General features: G+C 41.2%; 1 protein-coding gene across 3 annotated transcripts in view; it reads right to left on the bottom strand.

Moving 5' to 3' along the window:
- Positions 1 to 16717, bottom strand: part of itga3b (integrin, alpha 3b) — a 39865-nt gene extending 23148 nt beyond the window's left edge. For 2 of the 3 annotated variants that reach the window (XM_028028234.1, XM_028028233.1), the window contains exon 1: positions 16391 to 16716. In XM_028028234.1, the coding sequence (XP_027884035.1) occupies positions 16391 to 16581 (191 nt within the window). In that variant the 5' untranslated portion in view covers positions 16582 to 16716. Of the gene's footprint in view, positions 1 to 16390 lie in introns of all 3 variants that reach the window. The other variant, XM_028028232.1, reaches the window with a different exon arrangement.
- Positions 16718 to 17535: the final 818 nt, after the last annotated feature.

Here is a 17535-nt window from a genome sequence, read left to right as displayed (position 1 = left end):
ATTTTAATGCAAGCTGCGTTTAAAAAGAGTAAAAACCTCTGGGAAACAGATGTGTCCTTTCTGCTTCTGGTGCTGGCCGTTTCATTCGGCAGGGAGCAGAACAAATGTATCAAAACACCACAATCCAAGGTTAGAGACCTTTGTGGGAAAGAGCGAGTGGAGGAACACTTCGAGGCCAGGCGGCGGACTTTGTTCTAACCAAACAGGAATCCTGAGTTCAGCACCAATCACCCAGGCTTTAGGGACTCCGATAATCTCAGATGGAGGAAAGCAGGTTGCAGCAACTAATCATGTTAATCCCACAGAAAGGGTTTTTGTTTACATGTGCAGTTTTGTTTCCTATATGTTAGAACTTTGAAAACTACTTTAAAAAGCAAACAGATGCCCACCTGTGGATGGACTTAAGGCCTCATACACTCTACTTCCTTGTGTGGCATTCTGTTTCTCAGAGACAGGTGTGTGTTAGATGGGAGCCTCGGTTCGACTGGTGACTAAAATTGCAAGATTTGTTACATTTTTGCCTGGTGTGGTTCGCTTTCACACCGCACTGAGTCAAACCAACCAAGCCGTTTAAAAAACCACTTTCACTCCCTCGCCTTTGGGGGCGCTGCAGCGCCTGAAAGAGACGACCTGAAAACCCCCGAAGAAGACACGGAGCTGAGTTTATGAAATGCAATCAAAAATGAAACAGAATATGATTTTAGCGGCTGTATTTCTCTTTTGCCTCTGCCAAAAAGACTCGTCTCCAGCTAGCGCCAAACTTGAGCGTTTGTTTGGGTTGGATTTACCCAGAATGCCCTGCGCTGTCCTCCGTTTCCTGTTCTGTTTTAGAAAAATCCTGTCGATTTTCTCCGTCAAAGTAATACAATTCCACAAAGCTTTTCAGGCTTATGATTCCACTCGTCTACATGAAGGCTTGACCTCATGTTTTGTCCTGCAGAAACCTTCCTAAGATGACTAACCGGTGGCTGACTCGTCCATGACAGATCATCTAATTTCCTGTCCCACCTCAACAATACGTGTCTCTCCTTCTGCTCACCACCTCCCCATAAACAGGCTGTCAGTGGGGCGAGGGGCAACTGGCAGCTGCATTCCACCTCCTCCTTTGACATGTTGAAATTCGCCCCCGCTGGCTAAGCCAAACATTTACCATGGCAAACACTGGCAGCTAAACTTGGAGCCGCATTCGTACCAGGAGCAGAGAGAAAAATCACACGACAGAGACGGACCGCTGCTGTACGGTCGCATCAGCTTCCTTAAGCTAAACAAGCAGAGGTCAGTTTATCTACACAACAAGGTCTGGTTGGTTGGATAATCCCAACCTTGGAGGACATAAACTGTTTCCTAAACGATGAATACACTTTTCCATTCATGATTACTCACAAAACAATGAAAACAGAATATCTACCTTAAGGATAACTGCAGGGTTTTAGGTTAGCCATTTATTCTAAGGATCACAAATTCTCAACTTTTATTTTCTCTTTATTCTATTTTAAGACATTTTTGTTTTATAGGGGCATTATTATGCAAAGTTTGCTTTTTTGTTATTTACATCATGTTAGAATGTTATTTCATCAAAAGCAGACCTGGAGTGTTGCCTTGATTCTTTCATGCATGTTTGAGAAATCCCTTAATTTTCATAGCAACCATTCAGCTGTGTAAAACGCCTGGGTGGACCAAGCCCCGCCTTTGAGGACAAAGCTCCTCCTACTGAGCTACAGTTTCCGAGCTTCCGCCTCACAGAGCAGCTGTTCTATGCAACTCCTCCACTCAGCTCCTTCAGACTAGCCAGCAGCAATTAGCAAACACCTGATAGAACTGCTAGTCAGCTGAGCTCATTACAGGAGCTACTTCTCAGAGCAATGCTGGTAAAAACAATGTTAAAGGGTTAATAGAGGAGCCATGTTGTCATGACTTCCTGAAGGCACAGTTTCAGAAATAACGGGAGCTTCTTAAAGAGACAGAAGCCCAATTTCAAAGTGTGAAATTACAAAGTAAAATTTCTTTTAAGTCACATTTAAATGAAGAAAAGTTAAATGAATTTTTCTTCATTTAAGAAAAGTTCTTAAATGAAGAACTTTTCCAGTTCTTCATTTAATATACCGTATGTTTTTTTATTACCAACTGAAGGTTACATAGTTACTTGATTATGTTATAAAATGGCACTATGTGCCTGGGAAACACACAACACCGCCCCTTTAAGAAATATTGCTTGCATACAGTAATCTTTCCCTTTTCTTCAAACATTGTTACATAGCCTATATCACTAGTTGTAGCAATTTATAAATGAAATACAAAAAACAACTAGATGTGTTAATGACAAATGACAATATGACAAAAAGAGAAACACAAATGAAGGAAGTAAACTCAGGACTGAACAATGCAGGGAACTTTGAGCTCATGGTTTATTGTTTAACTCTCATTTATGAAGCTGGATCATTATAGCTGCTGTTAGTGTTGGTGTGCCGCGCACAAGTAAACCAGCCTAACAAGAGACGGTGATTAACTTTCAGATAAGGTTCAGGGCAACGTGTTTTTCAGAGGGCGTGACTCCTGACCTGAAGGAGAAGAAAACCTACAGAAACTCAAATCCTTTTCATTTCATTGTCAGTCATGACAGAGGCAGCAATCAATCAAATGACAACTTTTCCAGTTCTTCTGTCGTTCAGATAATCCCAGTCCCACTGCAGTCCTGTAGAGACACACAGGACTGTAAATTTTTTTCTGGCATAATCCTGTCATGGTTCCACTTTTCCACAAAGTGGGTTTGTTTCTACCAGCTTAGAGACCGACATTGCCGTTCATTCGTCTTCGCAAAACAGCCCAGGTTCAATCAGAATGGATGAAACGGATCAGCAAACATCAGGTTTCACGTATCACTGACTTTGACTGAGCCGTTTTAACACACGACTGTGTTTTAATCTACACTAATCTTTCTCGCGGTGGGTGCAAACACAGAAGTGTGTTTTTTCACTCAGTTTCTGGATTTTATCAAGGCAAGAAAAAAAATGCAAAGAACAACAAATAACAAAACCTGTGGAGTCTTATTTACACCCCTTGGCGATCGTGTCCTGACAACCATCGTTTCCCACCAAAAGAGGAAAACACGCAAAGTCTGTTTGCTTCAGCTGATTAGATACGGTGAAGCTCAGGCAGGACAAAAATTGTTCCTGAGACAAAAACTAGGCTTCGGAATCATCACATTTCCAAGCATGTATCTATAAAAATTCTCCTAACATTGAGCTCTGCCGATCTCTGTGAGCCAAGCAGCAGAGATGAGGAAGACCCTGGATGTTAGCAGGACGGCCAAGATGGTTCCAAATGTGTGTACTAATGCGTTTTATGATGTATTCTATTAAAATAGGTAATTATAAGCGTTTTACGAGGAAGTTCAAGTTATTTGTGGATATTTGCTATTTGCAGGCAGTAGTGGTCTCTAATCCCTGTGAACTCCGGGGGTCCACTGCATTCAGTTTGCAGCAGATCTGTGTTAACTGACAGCACAATCAGCTGACTGTATTTTGGGTCATACTGATGACTCACAATACAGCAAAACCCCAAACAAATGTCAGGCAAACACACTGATCCGTTTTCACTAGCTGTGTTTCCATTCCAAAACACTGTAGATATTCCGCTAATGTTGAAAAAAACACAATTTGGCAATGGCCGTGCTTCTGTTAGATAAGAAACGCAATTTGCAATCACATGAATAAATTTGCACACGCAATGTCAGTCATAAACATGTCACGCCATGATGCGAAAAAATGTTTTCCATCGCGGTTTTGTGAAATGCACTATTTTTGAAACAGCCAAGAAAAATAATCCACCTCATCCCATCAGAAAAACATTTAAGCAAACAATATGAGTTTTTTTTCCCCCAAATCAACGTTTGTCCCTTGACCAAGTTTATTTTTGTTATTCCAATTTGCGCAACTTTAAAGTCAATGGAAACGAAGCTGCTGCCAAGCAGATCAAAACACAAAATCATGAGCTGCTCATTGAAGATGAAGGACAACATGAAGACAAACCTTCAAGAACAATACAACAAAGATGATAACAAAGAACTCTAATCTGTATTAATCACTAGAGACTCAGCTGAAATCAGGACCATTCTGATCTATTGGATAAATCTGTCGATCCATCCATCTGTTTCTAATGGTATCTTAGCAACCGTTGCCTAAAAATAGCATCCTTTCTGTTGGTGTTTTTTCCAGCTTTTGTGCCTCTGGAGTCAAACTGAGTCTAAAGTCTCTTCTTAGTTGTTTTGTGAAGAAACTGCATATATACTGTAAACCTTAGCAACACACAACCTTTTATTGTTTTGTCCTCTTGAAAAGGAGATGCTATTATTTTATATAATCCTGACGGCATTCTTAGTGTCCCGGAACATTCGTTACCATCTCCTTAGACTGCTGAGGAAAATGTTCAGCTGCAGAAACCCACAAGGTTTCCAGTCCAAACAGGCCTGAAGGTCAGTTTGGCCACTGCAGACTGTAGACTCGGCTTCAGGTTCAGCTTTTCTGAGTTCCATGACAAAGAAAACAACCGAAGCTGAACTTGTCTGGGCTGACATGACTTTGTAGAAGTCTGTGTTTGCACGTTTCAAACAAATGAAGATATTAATCTCATTCCAAACCACAGCTGCTGCGTATAGCAGGCAGGTCATTCGGCCTGCGGAGCAGCGGCGGAGCGCAGAGATGTTCCAGGTCGCATGGTACGGCGCTCCACGCAACGCAAGACGCACACAACAAGATCGAACAAAAAACCAAAACAGCCTTCCACTCAGGGATTCGTGATAAACACAGACAAAACCTACGACTTGTTCTTTGCTTAAACATGTTGTAAAACAACAGAGAAGATTTCTCCATCTCCATTTAGACCCACTGCAGGGAAAGATGGAAGAGATGCAATGAAATCTGTTTCTACAGGCCAAACCACAATCCATCGCAGATAAGACAGCAAGATCTGAAGACAAGATATGTGACTATACCATAGTTCATAGTTCTTGGGAACTGACTATGGTAATGGAGACCAAAAATTTAAATACAAAGAACCTTCCAGGAAAATGAGAAACAGACGTTCTTCATCTGGTCTTTTTATTGTTGAAATGAATGAAACGTTCAGAGTTTGACTCGTCCAGGCTGGTGTGATTTTGCATGTTTGCGTTGACACACACTGATCACATATCTATGTCAAATCAAGCCACACTTGCCACGTCTGCCGATTCGTGAGAAAGGAAAACGTGTAAAGACGGGAACAAACGGGATGATCCATCAATAAGCGTTGGAAAACGAATGCCCGCCCGCCTCGGAGTTTCAGAAGCAGTAGGTGGGACCGTTGATTCATTGTCGTTTAGATGAATGGAGCTAACACTGAACACCGTGACTCAATTTGCAGATCAAATTAAGCAGCATGAGCCCAAGACAGAGACTGAGTTTGATCTCTTTATTCAACCGTCATGTTGTAATGACTGATCCAAAGATAACAAGATGTGCTGCTGTTGGCCTCACTGTGACTGCTTGGGAATACAGCGTCTGATTGACCCCTACATGAACACTCCTTTAACTTATTGACATTGAAGACAGTCGAAGCTAAAAGTACAACTCAAAACAGGAAGTACAACACACGTGTTCTTCTTCATTTGGGTTTATTTGGTTATGCTCAGTATTTCTCATGCTGCTGAAGGTCGGAGCAATGAGAGACGCCTAGCAGTTCCTCTAACCTCTGATGCAAAAGGGATGAAGAGACACAATCGGTAATAAAAGGAGGACACAGCACAGAATCAGTGTACTGGGCTCAGTAAGGCGAAATGTCAATGTTCACTGGTCCATGATGCGGCTCTGGATCTGGCTGTTTCGTCTGGACAAACATCCTGTCTGCAGCCCACCATCTGCCTTTAGTAAAACAGTAACAGGAGGGAAACACATCCAGACCCAGGCAGAGAAATGGAACGTGGGAGGCCATCTTCACGATAAAGATGAAGATCTTTGCAGCAGCAACATCAGCAACGCGTGTTCAGTTTCTACCAGAGAGGTACAGAATGTCCACAACTCTGTGATACAAATATTAATATACACAATATTAATACCACAAAGAACTGTTTGGACTGTAGTCATTATTCCAAGTAGCATTAGCTCACCAATAAGATGAACAAGCTAGCAGAAGAGAGGGTAAAGGTCACTGAGTGAAACATGGATTTGTCACAGCTCACATCACGATGTAACCATTTTTCATCACATCATTTTCTCATATTATTTTTTTGCATGTCTTTTGGAGGACCAGGAGAGAATATTTAATAGGTAAAACACCATGAAGAACACGATCCTGGCAGATTCCATGGGACGGTGACCAGAGTTCAGGGACAGAAAAAGATTTTTTAAAGTTTCAAAAACCACAAAGATTTCACAAAGCTTAAAGCCCTTTTTTAAAGAAGATTCCAGAGAAGGAACTGGAGTGACGAGGTGTTTCTCCAGGTTAGAGCGATGCAGCATTGCCCCTCCCACACCTGATGCTGACTCTACCTGTCAGCTGGCTGAAAAAAGGGCCACTACACTTTCCTCTAGCATAAAACAGACAAACTCCACTGTTGGAGAATATTCCTGGTTGCAAAACATGCAGTCGTTACAAGAAAACTAAAGTATCTCTACACATCTCTTTTGAAGGTAAGGCTGTTTAAAAACTAAAGTCGACAAGCTATGTGAGCCATGTCTGTTACAAAGACAACTATCCACTGTTAGCTTCTTATACTCACAGTGTAACTCTATGAAGAGCATTACCCTAAACAGCTACTTCTACTACTTTACTGAGGTTCTCTGAAAGTAGCCAATTATCAGTATAAATTCATTGTTATACACAAAACTGATGTTAATACAAGAATAATATTAGACGCATTAAAAATCTTCTGATCTGTTTTTGCTGCTGCTAAAGATCTCGGGCACCAAAAGATGGAGAACTGTGGCGTAGCGCGCCTTAATCTGCAGCTTCTGGGCCAGATAACAACAATGTCTCTGGCATTAAGGCGCTTAATGCTTCCCAGTTCCTCGTCACTCGGCATTTACTTGCGCAAACAAACAAACCCTGAGCCAGGTCACATGGAGAACTGCATCCAAATGCATGCATGCACACAGGAATGCACATTTACTCAAACAAACGCGGCCGGACTCCTCATGGACGCATGTCGCTTTGTGACCTCCATGCTAGCTGACATTGTGCATGCGGGACCCGGAGCATCAGTGACCGTAGACATTTTGACCTCAGTTGGGGAGAAGGCATGAGACTGATGGGTTAAAAACTTTCACCGACACAGAAGTGGGCGACCTGAACTGAACCTGAATGATAACACAAAAAAAAAAAGAAAAAGAAAAACACAAGTATGTTGGTGAAATATCTGCTTCTAGCACCTTAACCCTTAACACATTTTAACAGATTTTTATATGACATGTCATTCATATAAATATATATTTTTTACATAGACAAGCATTGATTAAGATGTTCTTTGGATGCATCACAATTTTGAGCGTACTTTGCCTGAATGCACACTGATGTAACCCCATACGCCCGGATTATTTCCCCTCGAGGTTGAAGAATGAAGGGGGAAGGTGTTGAAGCATATTGTTTTTTTTAAGCTTCAGGTAGCTGTAGCTACCTTTAGCCCCTCAGGGCACCTGCTTCTCCATCCTGCTGGGACAGAAGACAGAATCAAGCTTCGCTACAGGAACGTTGATTAAAGTCTCTCCTTTGAATATCTGCAGAGATTAGCAGGAGGCGTATAATCTGACTTGCAAAGCTTTCAACATCGTATTACAAGACATCCGTCAGGCTGTGGGACAAAAGTGGAACACATGTCCTAAAGGACTATTTACCATTTATAAACATTGTTTATTACTTATATTTCTAAATACTTCTAATTTACCATTTAAAAAGTGAACACATACTATAAATTACATATTAAACCTGCTTAAAAACAGACCACAATCTCATAAATCGCCATTTGCAAGCTATTAAGGGAGTTACTGGGATTTTGCAAAGTGCCATTAACACAACTCCATACATCACAAAGCTTCCTTTGCACATATAAGTGCTGGCTTACTGTCATGTAAAAGTGTTGGCTCTCAGAGTATAAAACGTTAGCATCTGAAGGTGATTTACGGCAGCAGCTCCATCGTTCTCCCACAGATACACTTCAGACAAAGAGCAACAGCCTCTGTGCACAGAGGAATGTTGGATCAATGCCACGTGCAAATCTATCAGCATCGTTCCTACGCTGAAAGGAGTCTTTTTTCCAACAGCGCACATGCTGAAGCTCTTCAGTGCAGATCACCTCTCTGTTCCGCAGTATCCATCTTAAGACTCAGTATTTCAGTATCAGTTTTCCACAAAATGTCGCATTCTGTATGTGGGCTAAAGTTCACAAGTTTGCTGGGTGTAGAACGTCTCGGATACATCTTAGATTGTTCAACCAGTTGCTTTCTTTTTTTACCACTAACCCATACAGTCCAGATCTGCGAAGAGAACGACTACTGGTTGTCCTGTTGACCGTTTCTCCAACCTGAGTGGTACGTTTCTCCAGTGCCTCCAGAGTCACTGGGCAGTTTCATGTGAACGGTCATATCTTGGTTGGTTTGCTGTTGTACCACTGTCTTTTCATTTCAGACGACAGCTTCAGGTGTTCTTTAATCTTCATGATGCCGTTTATTCACTAATGTTCTCTAACAAACTCCAGGGACCTTCATATCAAAGATGGATGCTTACAGAGATCTGAATCCACACAGAGACTCTATGGACTAATTAGGTGCCTTCTTGAAGCTATTGACCTGATGCCATCTGTCAATCAATCCAGTGGGTTTGTCAGTAACTGACCAATCAGCAGCCTGAAGTGAGCTGAATCTCTGACAAAATTGTCTGAGTTTGTTACCATAAATGTCCTGTGGTTATAGAGATTTGGTGGAAAGTAATCGGAAAAAATGGTTGAGTATTGTCAGTGGGGAACATGCCCTTAAGGCAACGCTTTATTCAGAGCATTTAGAGGGCAGAATGAAGTTTATATCATTTCCAAAATCCAAACCGAGTCTGAAAACATGTAAAAGATGGATAAATAACTCTCATCGACCTCATTAATAGCTCAGTACAGCAGTGATTGATGGTACAACCACCACATGTTTGCCTGTATGAAGGTTTTTGTCAAAAACAGCATGATTAAAATTCAGTAGTGCCTTGTTATTTAGCAAACAAAAATTAGACCAGAAACGTATCACCAAGTCAAGGAGATATTAAAGAAAAAACTAAACAAAAAATGTCTTTCCATCAAAGTTCCCTTGCAGACTCATAACACATTTATTTTTTAAATATTCCTTGTATGGAATCCTTTAAGATCAGAACTTTGGGCTTCCGGCACATAACTTTATGGACCTGGTGTGTGAAACATTTTAAATTGTTTTTGCCCTAATGTTGGCGGATGAGGCAAAAATGTCTCACCAAATGTCCGAGGTAGCGCCGCGAGCTTCACGACCTTCACTTTATACTTGCTGTACTTCCTGGTCGGCGATTCGCTCTACTTCCACATGGGGGCGCAGCGATCCTGCCTGGCGTCACGTCAGTTGGCAGCACTGGATTTGGTCAGCATGTCGGTGCAGTTGTTGGCATTACTGCGTTGTAGTAAAAAGGTTCTGGGTGTGAATCCAAGCAGGGAGTTCCCCTGCGGAAGTTGAGTATTGTTCCTTCCTGTGCATGCATGGGTTGTTTTCTGGGCACTCCAACTTCCTTCTACAGAACAAAAACGTTCATGCTCAGGGTTAATAAGTTTGTTTTAATTGCTTTTGGGAGTGCATGTTTCTTTGTTCCTGTGATGAACTGGTAACCTGTCCAAGGTCTCCCCAACTGAACGCTGGAAAAAGACACCCATCTATACCTGATTATAATTATGACCTGCATATTAAGTAGGTAATGAACACACTTGCTTAGCGAACAAATAACTTGTTCAACTGGTAGGCTTCTTAGAGATGTTTCTAGAGAATGTCCTTCTGAATTTACCACAGCACCGTTTTCTAATCCCTCCATTGGCTTTTCTGTGATGAATCATATTTCCTTTAGGTCCAGCTGTCAAGATTTTGCTGAATAATCTTAAAACACTTGAATCAGTGTAATGCCTGGTTCACATGACAAGATTTTATAATTGAAAGACCAAACACATGACGATAAAAATTGTAGCGTCTCCAATGTTCATCAGAATTTCTGGTGCGCAATGGTAGTTGTTTTGTCTTCTGTGTATTTTGGATTCCCCTCCATGTTTCTGTCACCTCGCTTTCTGATTGGCTAAAAGTCACATTCAACAGTCTATGCTTTTGTTGGTCCTAAAGAAAAACTTCACGCATCAAGATCAAGCCAAAACAATCCAACATGTTGATCCAAAGTTGAATATCCTCAACTTTAGACCGGATCGGTCCCAATGTCTTTCTGAGTGGATCAGATCTCCCTTAACACACCACACACTGCAAGAATATCTCCTAAGATTACCTTCAGAACCATTGTGAGTGTCGGAAGGGAAAACAGGGTCAAAAATCAGCATAATTATCTCACTGTGGCTTCAGAGAGCACGGTTGTTGTTTTCTCTACATGGCCACTGATGGACAGAACGTTTGTCCAAAGTGAACCCCTATGACACGGACGCAGGGAGGTCACGGCCTAATCAATACATAAATCACAATGTTGATCCAAAACTCGCACTCCTCTGTAAAACTTAGTTGCCAACCTGTTACTGCCAAACAAACAAGCATTATTCAAGCACAAAGAATGATTGGTCTTTCTGCCTCTTATTAGTTTCTGGTGCATTAGGGTGTGTCTTTATGAGAGCAAAGGTGGACTTTGATTGCAGAGTGAGTATTCAGTTATAGGTGCTGCATTTCAATACAGGAAGTACTGGCTGCGTTTGACATGACATCCTCTTTAATTCCGGCTAACTCTGCGGTATGAAATAAAAATAGAACCTGTTTCTTCTGCGTGTTCTGACTGAACATCAGATTAGTGTGTATACTGGAACATACCAGTTTAATTTGCACCTCACAGTGCTGAGGGGAAGACCGCGACGAGATAAGCGTCTGGCTTTTGTAGCCTCAGGCAGTCAGACAGACATGAGGCAGAAAAATCAAACGCATTTCAGCTCTGATTAAATATTCATCAGTCCGATGAACCATTTGCTTCAACTCCTAGATAGTTCGGGAACTCCTCAATTTTAGTCCCTTTTGTGATTTTTCTTTTTCTTTTTTTGCTTTAATGCCCCGAGATCATCATTCTCACTTGCAGCTTGCCTCAACCTGAAACCTGGCAGGTTGTGACTTTGCACAGAAAAGTAATACATTCCAAGCATACCACGGGGTCAAAGAAATGGAAGAGCCAATAGGTGGCCAGCTGACTGCCCAGGCCCTCCTCCCCTCCACAACTGAGGACAACCAAAACAAAAAAGAAACGGAGATTCAACAACAGAGAGAGAGTGAAGATAGACACCCCACTGCAAAATGGCCTCGGGTATCTTCAACATTGACTCCTAGAAGTAATGCCAGCTTCCTATTGGACACCAACCCCCCACTCTACCTATCAGCTCCACCAGGAATCAGGAATCTGGAATATTTGGTCCAAATGGATAATAATGAGCATTTGAACAGGTTAAAGAGAACTTTATGGCTGAATTTAGGGGATGGACACTTTCAGTCTACACTTTCATGACTCTTTCTCAGTCATGGGTGAAAAGCACCCATGACTTGTTTCGACTAGTTTATATTTCTTAGCAAAGTCTTGAGTCATCCTTCATATCCGTTCTAAGCAGCCCGACTTTCGCCTGATACTTTAAATGAATCCTAATCAATGACTCTTTGTGCTTAATAGACATTAAGCACTTTGTGTGAGTTTACAAGATTCTAAACTCAACTTATAAGTTGATATATCAACCATTGACGTTTCCACACATAGCAGATAATTTAGTTGGTAAAACCTTTTAAATTAGACCTGACTTTGACAACAGCACTCTGTTAAGAAGACGCAGACGCTTTCATTTTCATGTTGTAACACCAACTGAACAAAGATACAGTCATCAACTAAAAAAAATGACATCAGTTTGGTTCTATACCTGACAATGTGTGTCTCTGTCTGATGTTACTGACGTTCAGATACTTTCTCTACCGTTTTGGGTTCAACACACGGGGAATGACAACGACTGGCGAAAGAATCCGCCACCAAGAGGGAAAAACCCAACACATGGGACACAACAGAGACCTGACTTTGAGACAGTGACAAAAGTTGAACAATTTTCAACTGTTTTGTGTCGCGTTGCAAGCCCGCGTGCACGTTGCCGGTTGCTTGGCTGGAGGAGGGAAAGCGACTGTCACGTCATCATGCAAGTTCCATAGGAAATGAATGGACAGTGAGTGAAGTGACCCCCCGTGTGTCGAGGCCTTTAGTAACGTCCAAATCCAAATAATTCCAGAGGCATTTTCTAATTGAAAGTCATGGTCTCATATTTCATTAAAGTCATTAAAATTCACTAATAAACAATATTCTTGAGTATCTCATCCCATTTGACTCACTCATCATTGATATTCCAGATTGAATAGTGCCTGTTTTTCTGTACAGCAACATTCATAATAAATTCAGTTTTGCTGTTAGCAGCAAAATGCTAACATTGTTTTTATTTTTAGAAGCTATGGAGCAGCTAACTTTGTTAGTCGTTACTAAAACTCTGTTGTGAGTTTTGTATCCACAAAGATCCCATTTTGCTGCTACTAACATTGTTTTCATCTGGGGAAGATTTACAGTATAAGATGCTTGGCTGGGTAGCATGTTCTCTATGTTATTATATAACTTATATAACAACATTTCAACCTTTAGCACCACTGTGTGGGTGTAAAACATAAGAAAATATATATATGTTGGTAAATATTGACAGTGGAGTCCACACCTACCTTGATTAGAATTAAAATTCTTTTTTTAGCCCTAAAAGGTCTTGTGTTGTCATCCCATTTCCTTATTTTTAGCCACAAACTCTACAGTATGTTGCACTGGTCAGGTGTAGACACTAAAGAGCAAATCTGTAAAAAAAATTGAATGATGACAAATGAGTTTGACTAACCAGATGCTATGAAATTGAGTTGGCTTAAACGATTGCACAACACGGTATTCTTAGCCTATTGCCTTTATCAAATAACTATGAAGCAGACAGCAACGACTCTTTGAAGCAGCAACACAAATATGGGCTCATGCAAGACCAACATCAAGAACCAGACGCTCCATCAGCACATTGTTATGTGTCTTTACAAATTTATATAGTTTGTACAAAACCTCAGCTGAAAACGGAGAAGGGAGGAAAATGTAGGATAAAGAGATAAAGATGATATACTACCACAAAACATGCAGAGTACATGAATGTTTCTCATGAGCAGAAAGTGGGGATTTATTGCTAAAGTAAATTAAGTTCTGTAAAAAGAAAAAAAAAATAATGCTCTATCAATTGCAGCTGCGTGAAATTTGTTTTTAACTTTGCCGCCTGGCTTCCAGCACACAGCAAAGAACAACACAGAACAATGAGGGTCATTTTGTACTGTGGCAGTTTTTATCAAGAACATATTATTTAAATCCATGAGTGCATGGTCTAAATATGACAACCAAATACTTATTTCTGTCTGAACATTATTGTTAAATGATTTTTTTGCATTATTATTAGAATTTTCTTCAACGGCGGCGATCCGTTCTGGATATATTGTGCAGCCCTTTTGCACAGGACACAAGACAAAATTCTTTACTCGATAAATTTACAAACCGCAACTGAAAAGCTACTATTACAGTCAAAATGAACCAGCGTGCGTATAATTATGGTTACCGTATTATTTAGAAAAGAGGTCAATGTGTTTCCTCTTTTGAAGCTACAGACAAAATAAAGCTCAGGTTGGGAATTCCTATAAATTCTCTAAAAGATCAGTTCATGTATGTTAGTAGAACAGAAAGCAAATGCTCTGCAGTCAGTGTCTGAAAATATTGTTGCAATCGCAATAATATTGCAATATTGCTCCAAGTAGCGCGACCCTGCATGGCAACGACCCCCGAGGGACGGAGCTGGGTCGGCACGTCTACCCGTCCCGCTAACAGAACGAATGTTTTTGGTACACATTCGGTCTGGCAAGCTGCAGAAATTAAACCAGCGAGCCGTGAGCTCTGCACGGAAACTTGTGGCTGCTGACCACACAGAGGAAGCGGTCGACAAGTCTCTTCCTTGTATCAAAGCAGAACTGCAGCGCAGATAAGAGAAGGTTCTGGAGATGCTCTGTGATCAAGGACGGAGAGGCCGCTGTGATTGGCCGAGTGAAATCCAACACCAGACGACTGCGGAGTTTAAAAGAATTTCATTCATCTGGAGAAGGTTTTAGAGAGCTTGTTGTTACACACATTCACCGTCCGTAATATTCTTGTCTATGCTATACACTGCATAGCATACAGTGTATACTATACTGCAATCATTGTTCATTTCAAAGTGTAAAAGTGAAAAGAAAAAAAACCCTTAAAACCGGCGAATATTTTCAAAACATTAGTAACATTTCACTGATTGGCAACTACTTCTAAATAGCTATTTTATTGGAAATGCTGGATAAGCAACATGTGAATTAAATTGTTGTGACTTCAAGGCATCAGGGAGAATCCTGTTCATGTAAAGCCGAGTTGCTGACAGCCTCAGGAGACGCATTTTATTATGACAACTTGCTGAGCCCCGCCCCGTGTCAGCCAGAGCAAAACGTGTCTCGTCGTGTTTCTGACCTGCTTCGAGTGAAAGTCATTAGTTCTGCGACGTTCCACTGCAAAAGCGAAGTCACACACTCATTTTGTTCCAGAGCATTTTGTAAATATAGATATGGACAGACAGGTTGCATGTCATTGTTTACATGTGGAAATGACGTGCACACGCATGAAGCCAGAGGGCAAAAGGACGATTATTTTCGGTGAACAGAATGAACAGAATGAACCCTGGAGGCTTTTAGGTCAGCAAACAGAAAAATCTCGGAGGAACAACTCAAAACCACTTTTATTCTTATTTTTTTTCTCGCTCTCTGTGTCGGCTACACTACACACAGACCTGTTGCCACGACAACTGATAAGTGATTGACACAGATAATCTAATTTGAACTCCTGCTCTACTGACGATACGCCAGAGACTCGGTCTGCAGGTCGCCCTTTTCTTATTTTTTTTCCTGAACCGAAATGCAGCAATTCTACAGCACATCTATGCTGAGGTTGTCAAAGTCAAGCTAGCACAACCGACCTGCTTCCCCTTCTCTTGCTATTTTTTGTTAATTAAAACTTTTCCAGAGATTCTCTAGTTGACATAATTTTGACAGTTAGTACAACCGTACGTTGTCCCTTTATTTTCTGTATGTCACGTGTACATTTAAGGTTTAGCGCGTTATATGGACAACTTGACGGCTAATGATAGCCATCATCCACAAGCAGCTTTTTTGTGGGTGTCCATATGTTCTTAATGGGCGTTGTACATTACATATAATGGGATTAATAGGAGGTGTTTGTTTATTTTATATAGAATCAAATTGGAATGTGCATAACTGACTTTGAATCTGTCTATATGATCAGGCAGAACTGACTATATTTCTGCATATTAATTAGATGGGATTTTTTTTTGATAATGTTATTTGAGACCACATTTATTCTGAATTATTGCCATATTAATAAACCAAACTAAACTGAGTTTAATTGACTTGCTGGCCATGGTAAAAGGACACGTACAGTAAACGTGCTTAATGGCATCATGGGACAATATGAAATATATTTTTATAGTCTGTTAAAATATTAGCTATGAAAATTTTTTTCCCTTTTACTCAAACATATTAATCAATATTCAATAATTGTTAGATTACTAAATAATTTGTTACGTTGTTATGGTGAAGTTTTTTTTTTCTTTTCCTTCTTGCTTGTGTCTAAAATGGCATCACATTTCCTGCACAAAGTGTGTTAAAATCTGTATTAAGCCAAAGAAACAAAAATGGGCCCCCACGTTAAACTTTGCCCAGGGCCTCGTACACGCGTGGGCCGGCCCTGGTTCCACATGTCCTTCTTGACATTTTTTGACCTGGATGAAAGAAAATGAAATCGCCTTTCTCCATCTGCTCTTGTTTCGAGGAATGAAGTGAGTGATCCCCAGAGAGCAGGCAGGAACAGCTGATCGCATCTTAACAGCGAACGCCGCGCAGTGGCTCAGGTTGTCCGCAGGTGAGTGTGCGCCAGCTCACCCAGGTAATGGTTGGCTTTCGGCCGAACGCCGGATCTCTGCTCACACTGACAACCCGAAGGTACAATCGGGTGAAACCGAAACATTTCCCAAACACATCCCGACAAAACTTACAGATATTTGTCGGAGCCCTTCGTCTGTCTGTGCAGAGCCACCGACAATCCAAAGAAGCTCCCGTCGGTTTTCCCCTGTTTAATCACAGGAAACTTCACATCTATGTTAAATCCGTCGCAGGTCGGCGTCCCGCGGTACGCGGCCAGAGCGGTCCAAAGTAATAACCGTGGAAACATGTTTAGGTTCCTCATCCACTCCGGGTTCAGTCGGTTTTAACCCCCAACTCCGCGATCAGGTCCACGATCAGACGGGGTCCGACGTCAGACCAACAGGTAGGCTGAGCCGACGGCAGCAGAACTCATGAATCAGTGCTGAGATGCGTGTGTGTGTGTGTGTGTGTGTGTGAGGGGGGGGCGTGTGTGTGTGTGTCGCCCTCCCTCTCTTGCTCTCCTTTTCCTCTCAGCCTGTCTGAAAGCAAGTGCACTCATTCACTGTTTCTCTCTCTTACCGCCTGAAATCTTTTCTTGAACACATCGAAACGCTGCAGTCAGTGAACAACGGAGCTCAGCTTTACGTCTGAACAGGCCTGTTAAAAAAAACCTGCTACAACTTGGTAAAGATATTCGTACAGGTGAATATCTTTATTCATGGTAGCAAACTTTTTTTTTGGTGGGGGGAAACAACAAAATTCTAGCATTGGAAAGAATGCTGACATGGCATTGTGCTCAGTCATGGTCTGAGGTGCTGAAAACAAACGATCCTAAAACCTCATTTGAATGTTTAGCAGCGGGTCTGAACATTTGCAGTTGATGTTAAGAGACATTCAGCTGCGTTTAAAGGAGATTCTGTATTTCACCGCTCACTAAAACGCTCAGGCCGGTTATAAAAAACTACAGTAGTTGCGCAAATTGGTATTACAAAAATAAATGGAAACATGTTAATTTCACAAAAACGCAATTTCTTCGATAATGACAAGTCATGGCGCCTGGAAGAGATTTTTCTTTTCTTTCTGGCTGATAAATGATGAGCGTTTAACGCCATGGCTGAATTGTGAATATATCTCATTACACGATTTTTAGTGACTCATCGCGTGAACAAGCATATTCACGTGTGATTTTAATTTCATTTCTTTATTGAATGGAAGGACCGCAATGATAGCCAACAAATGATTGCAAAACAGTTTTTTTTTTCTAACATTAGTGGAA

Source organism: Xiphophorus couchianus, chromosome 9 (assembly GCF_001444195.1).
Source record: "Xiphophorus couchianus chromosome 9, X_couchianus-1.0, whole genome shotgun sequence".
NCBI classification, from domain to species: Eukaryota; Metazoa; Chordata; class Actinopteri; order Cyprinodontiformes; family Poeciliidae; genus Xiphophorus; species Xiphophorus couchianus.
Note: the sequence above shows the minus strand (reverse complement) of the source record. Positions and strands in the feature narration are given on the sequence as shown.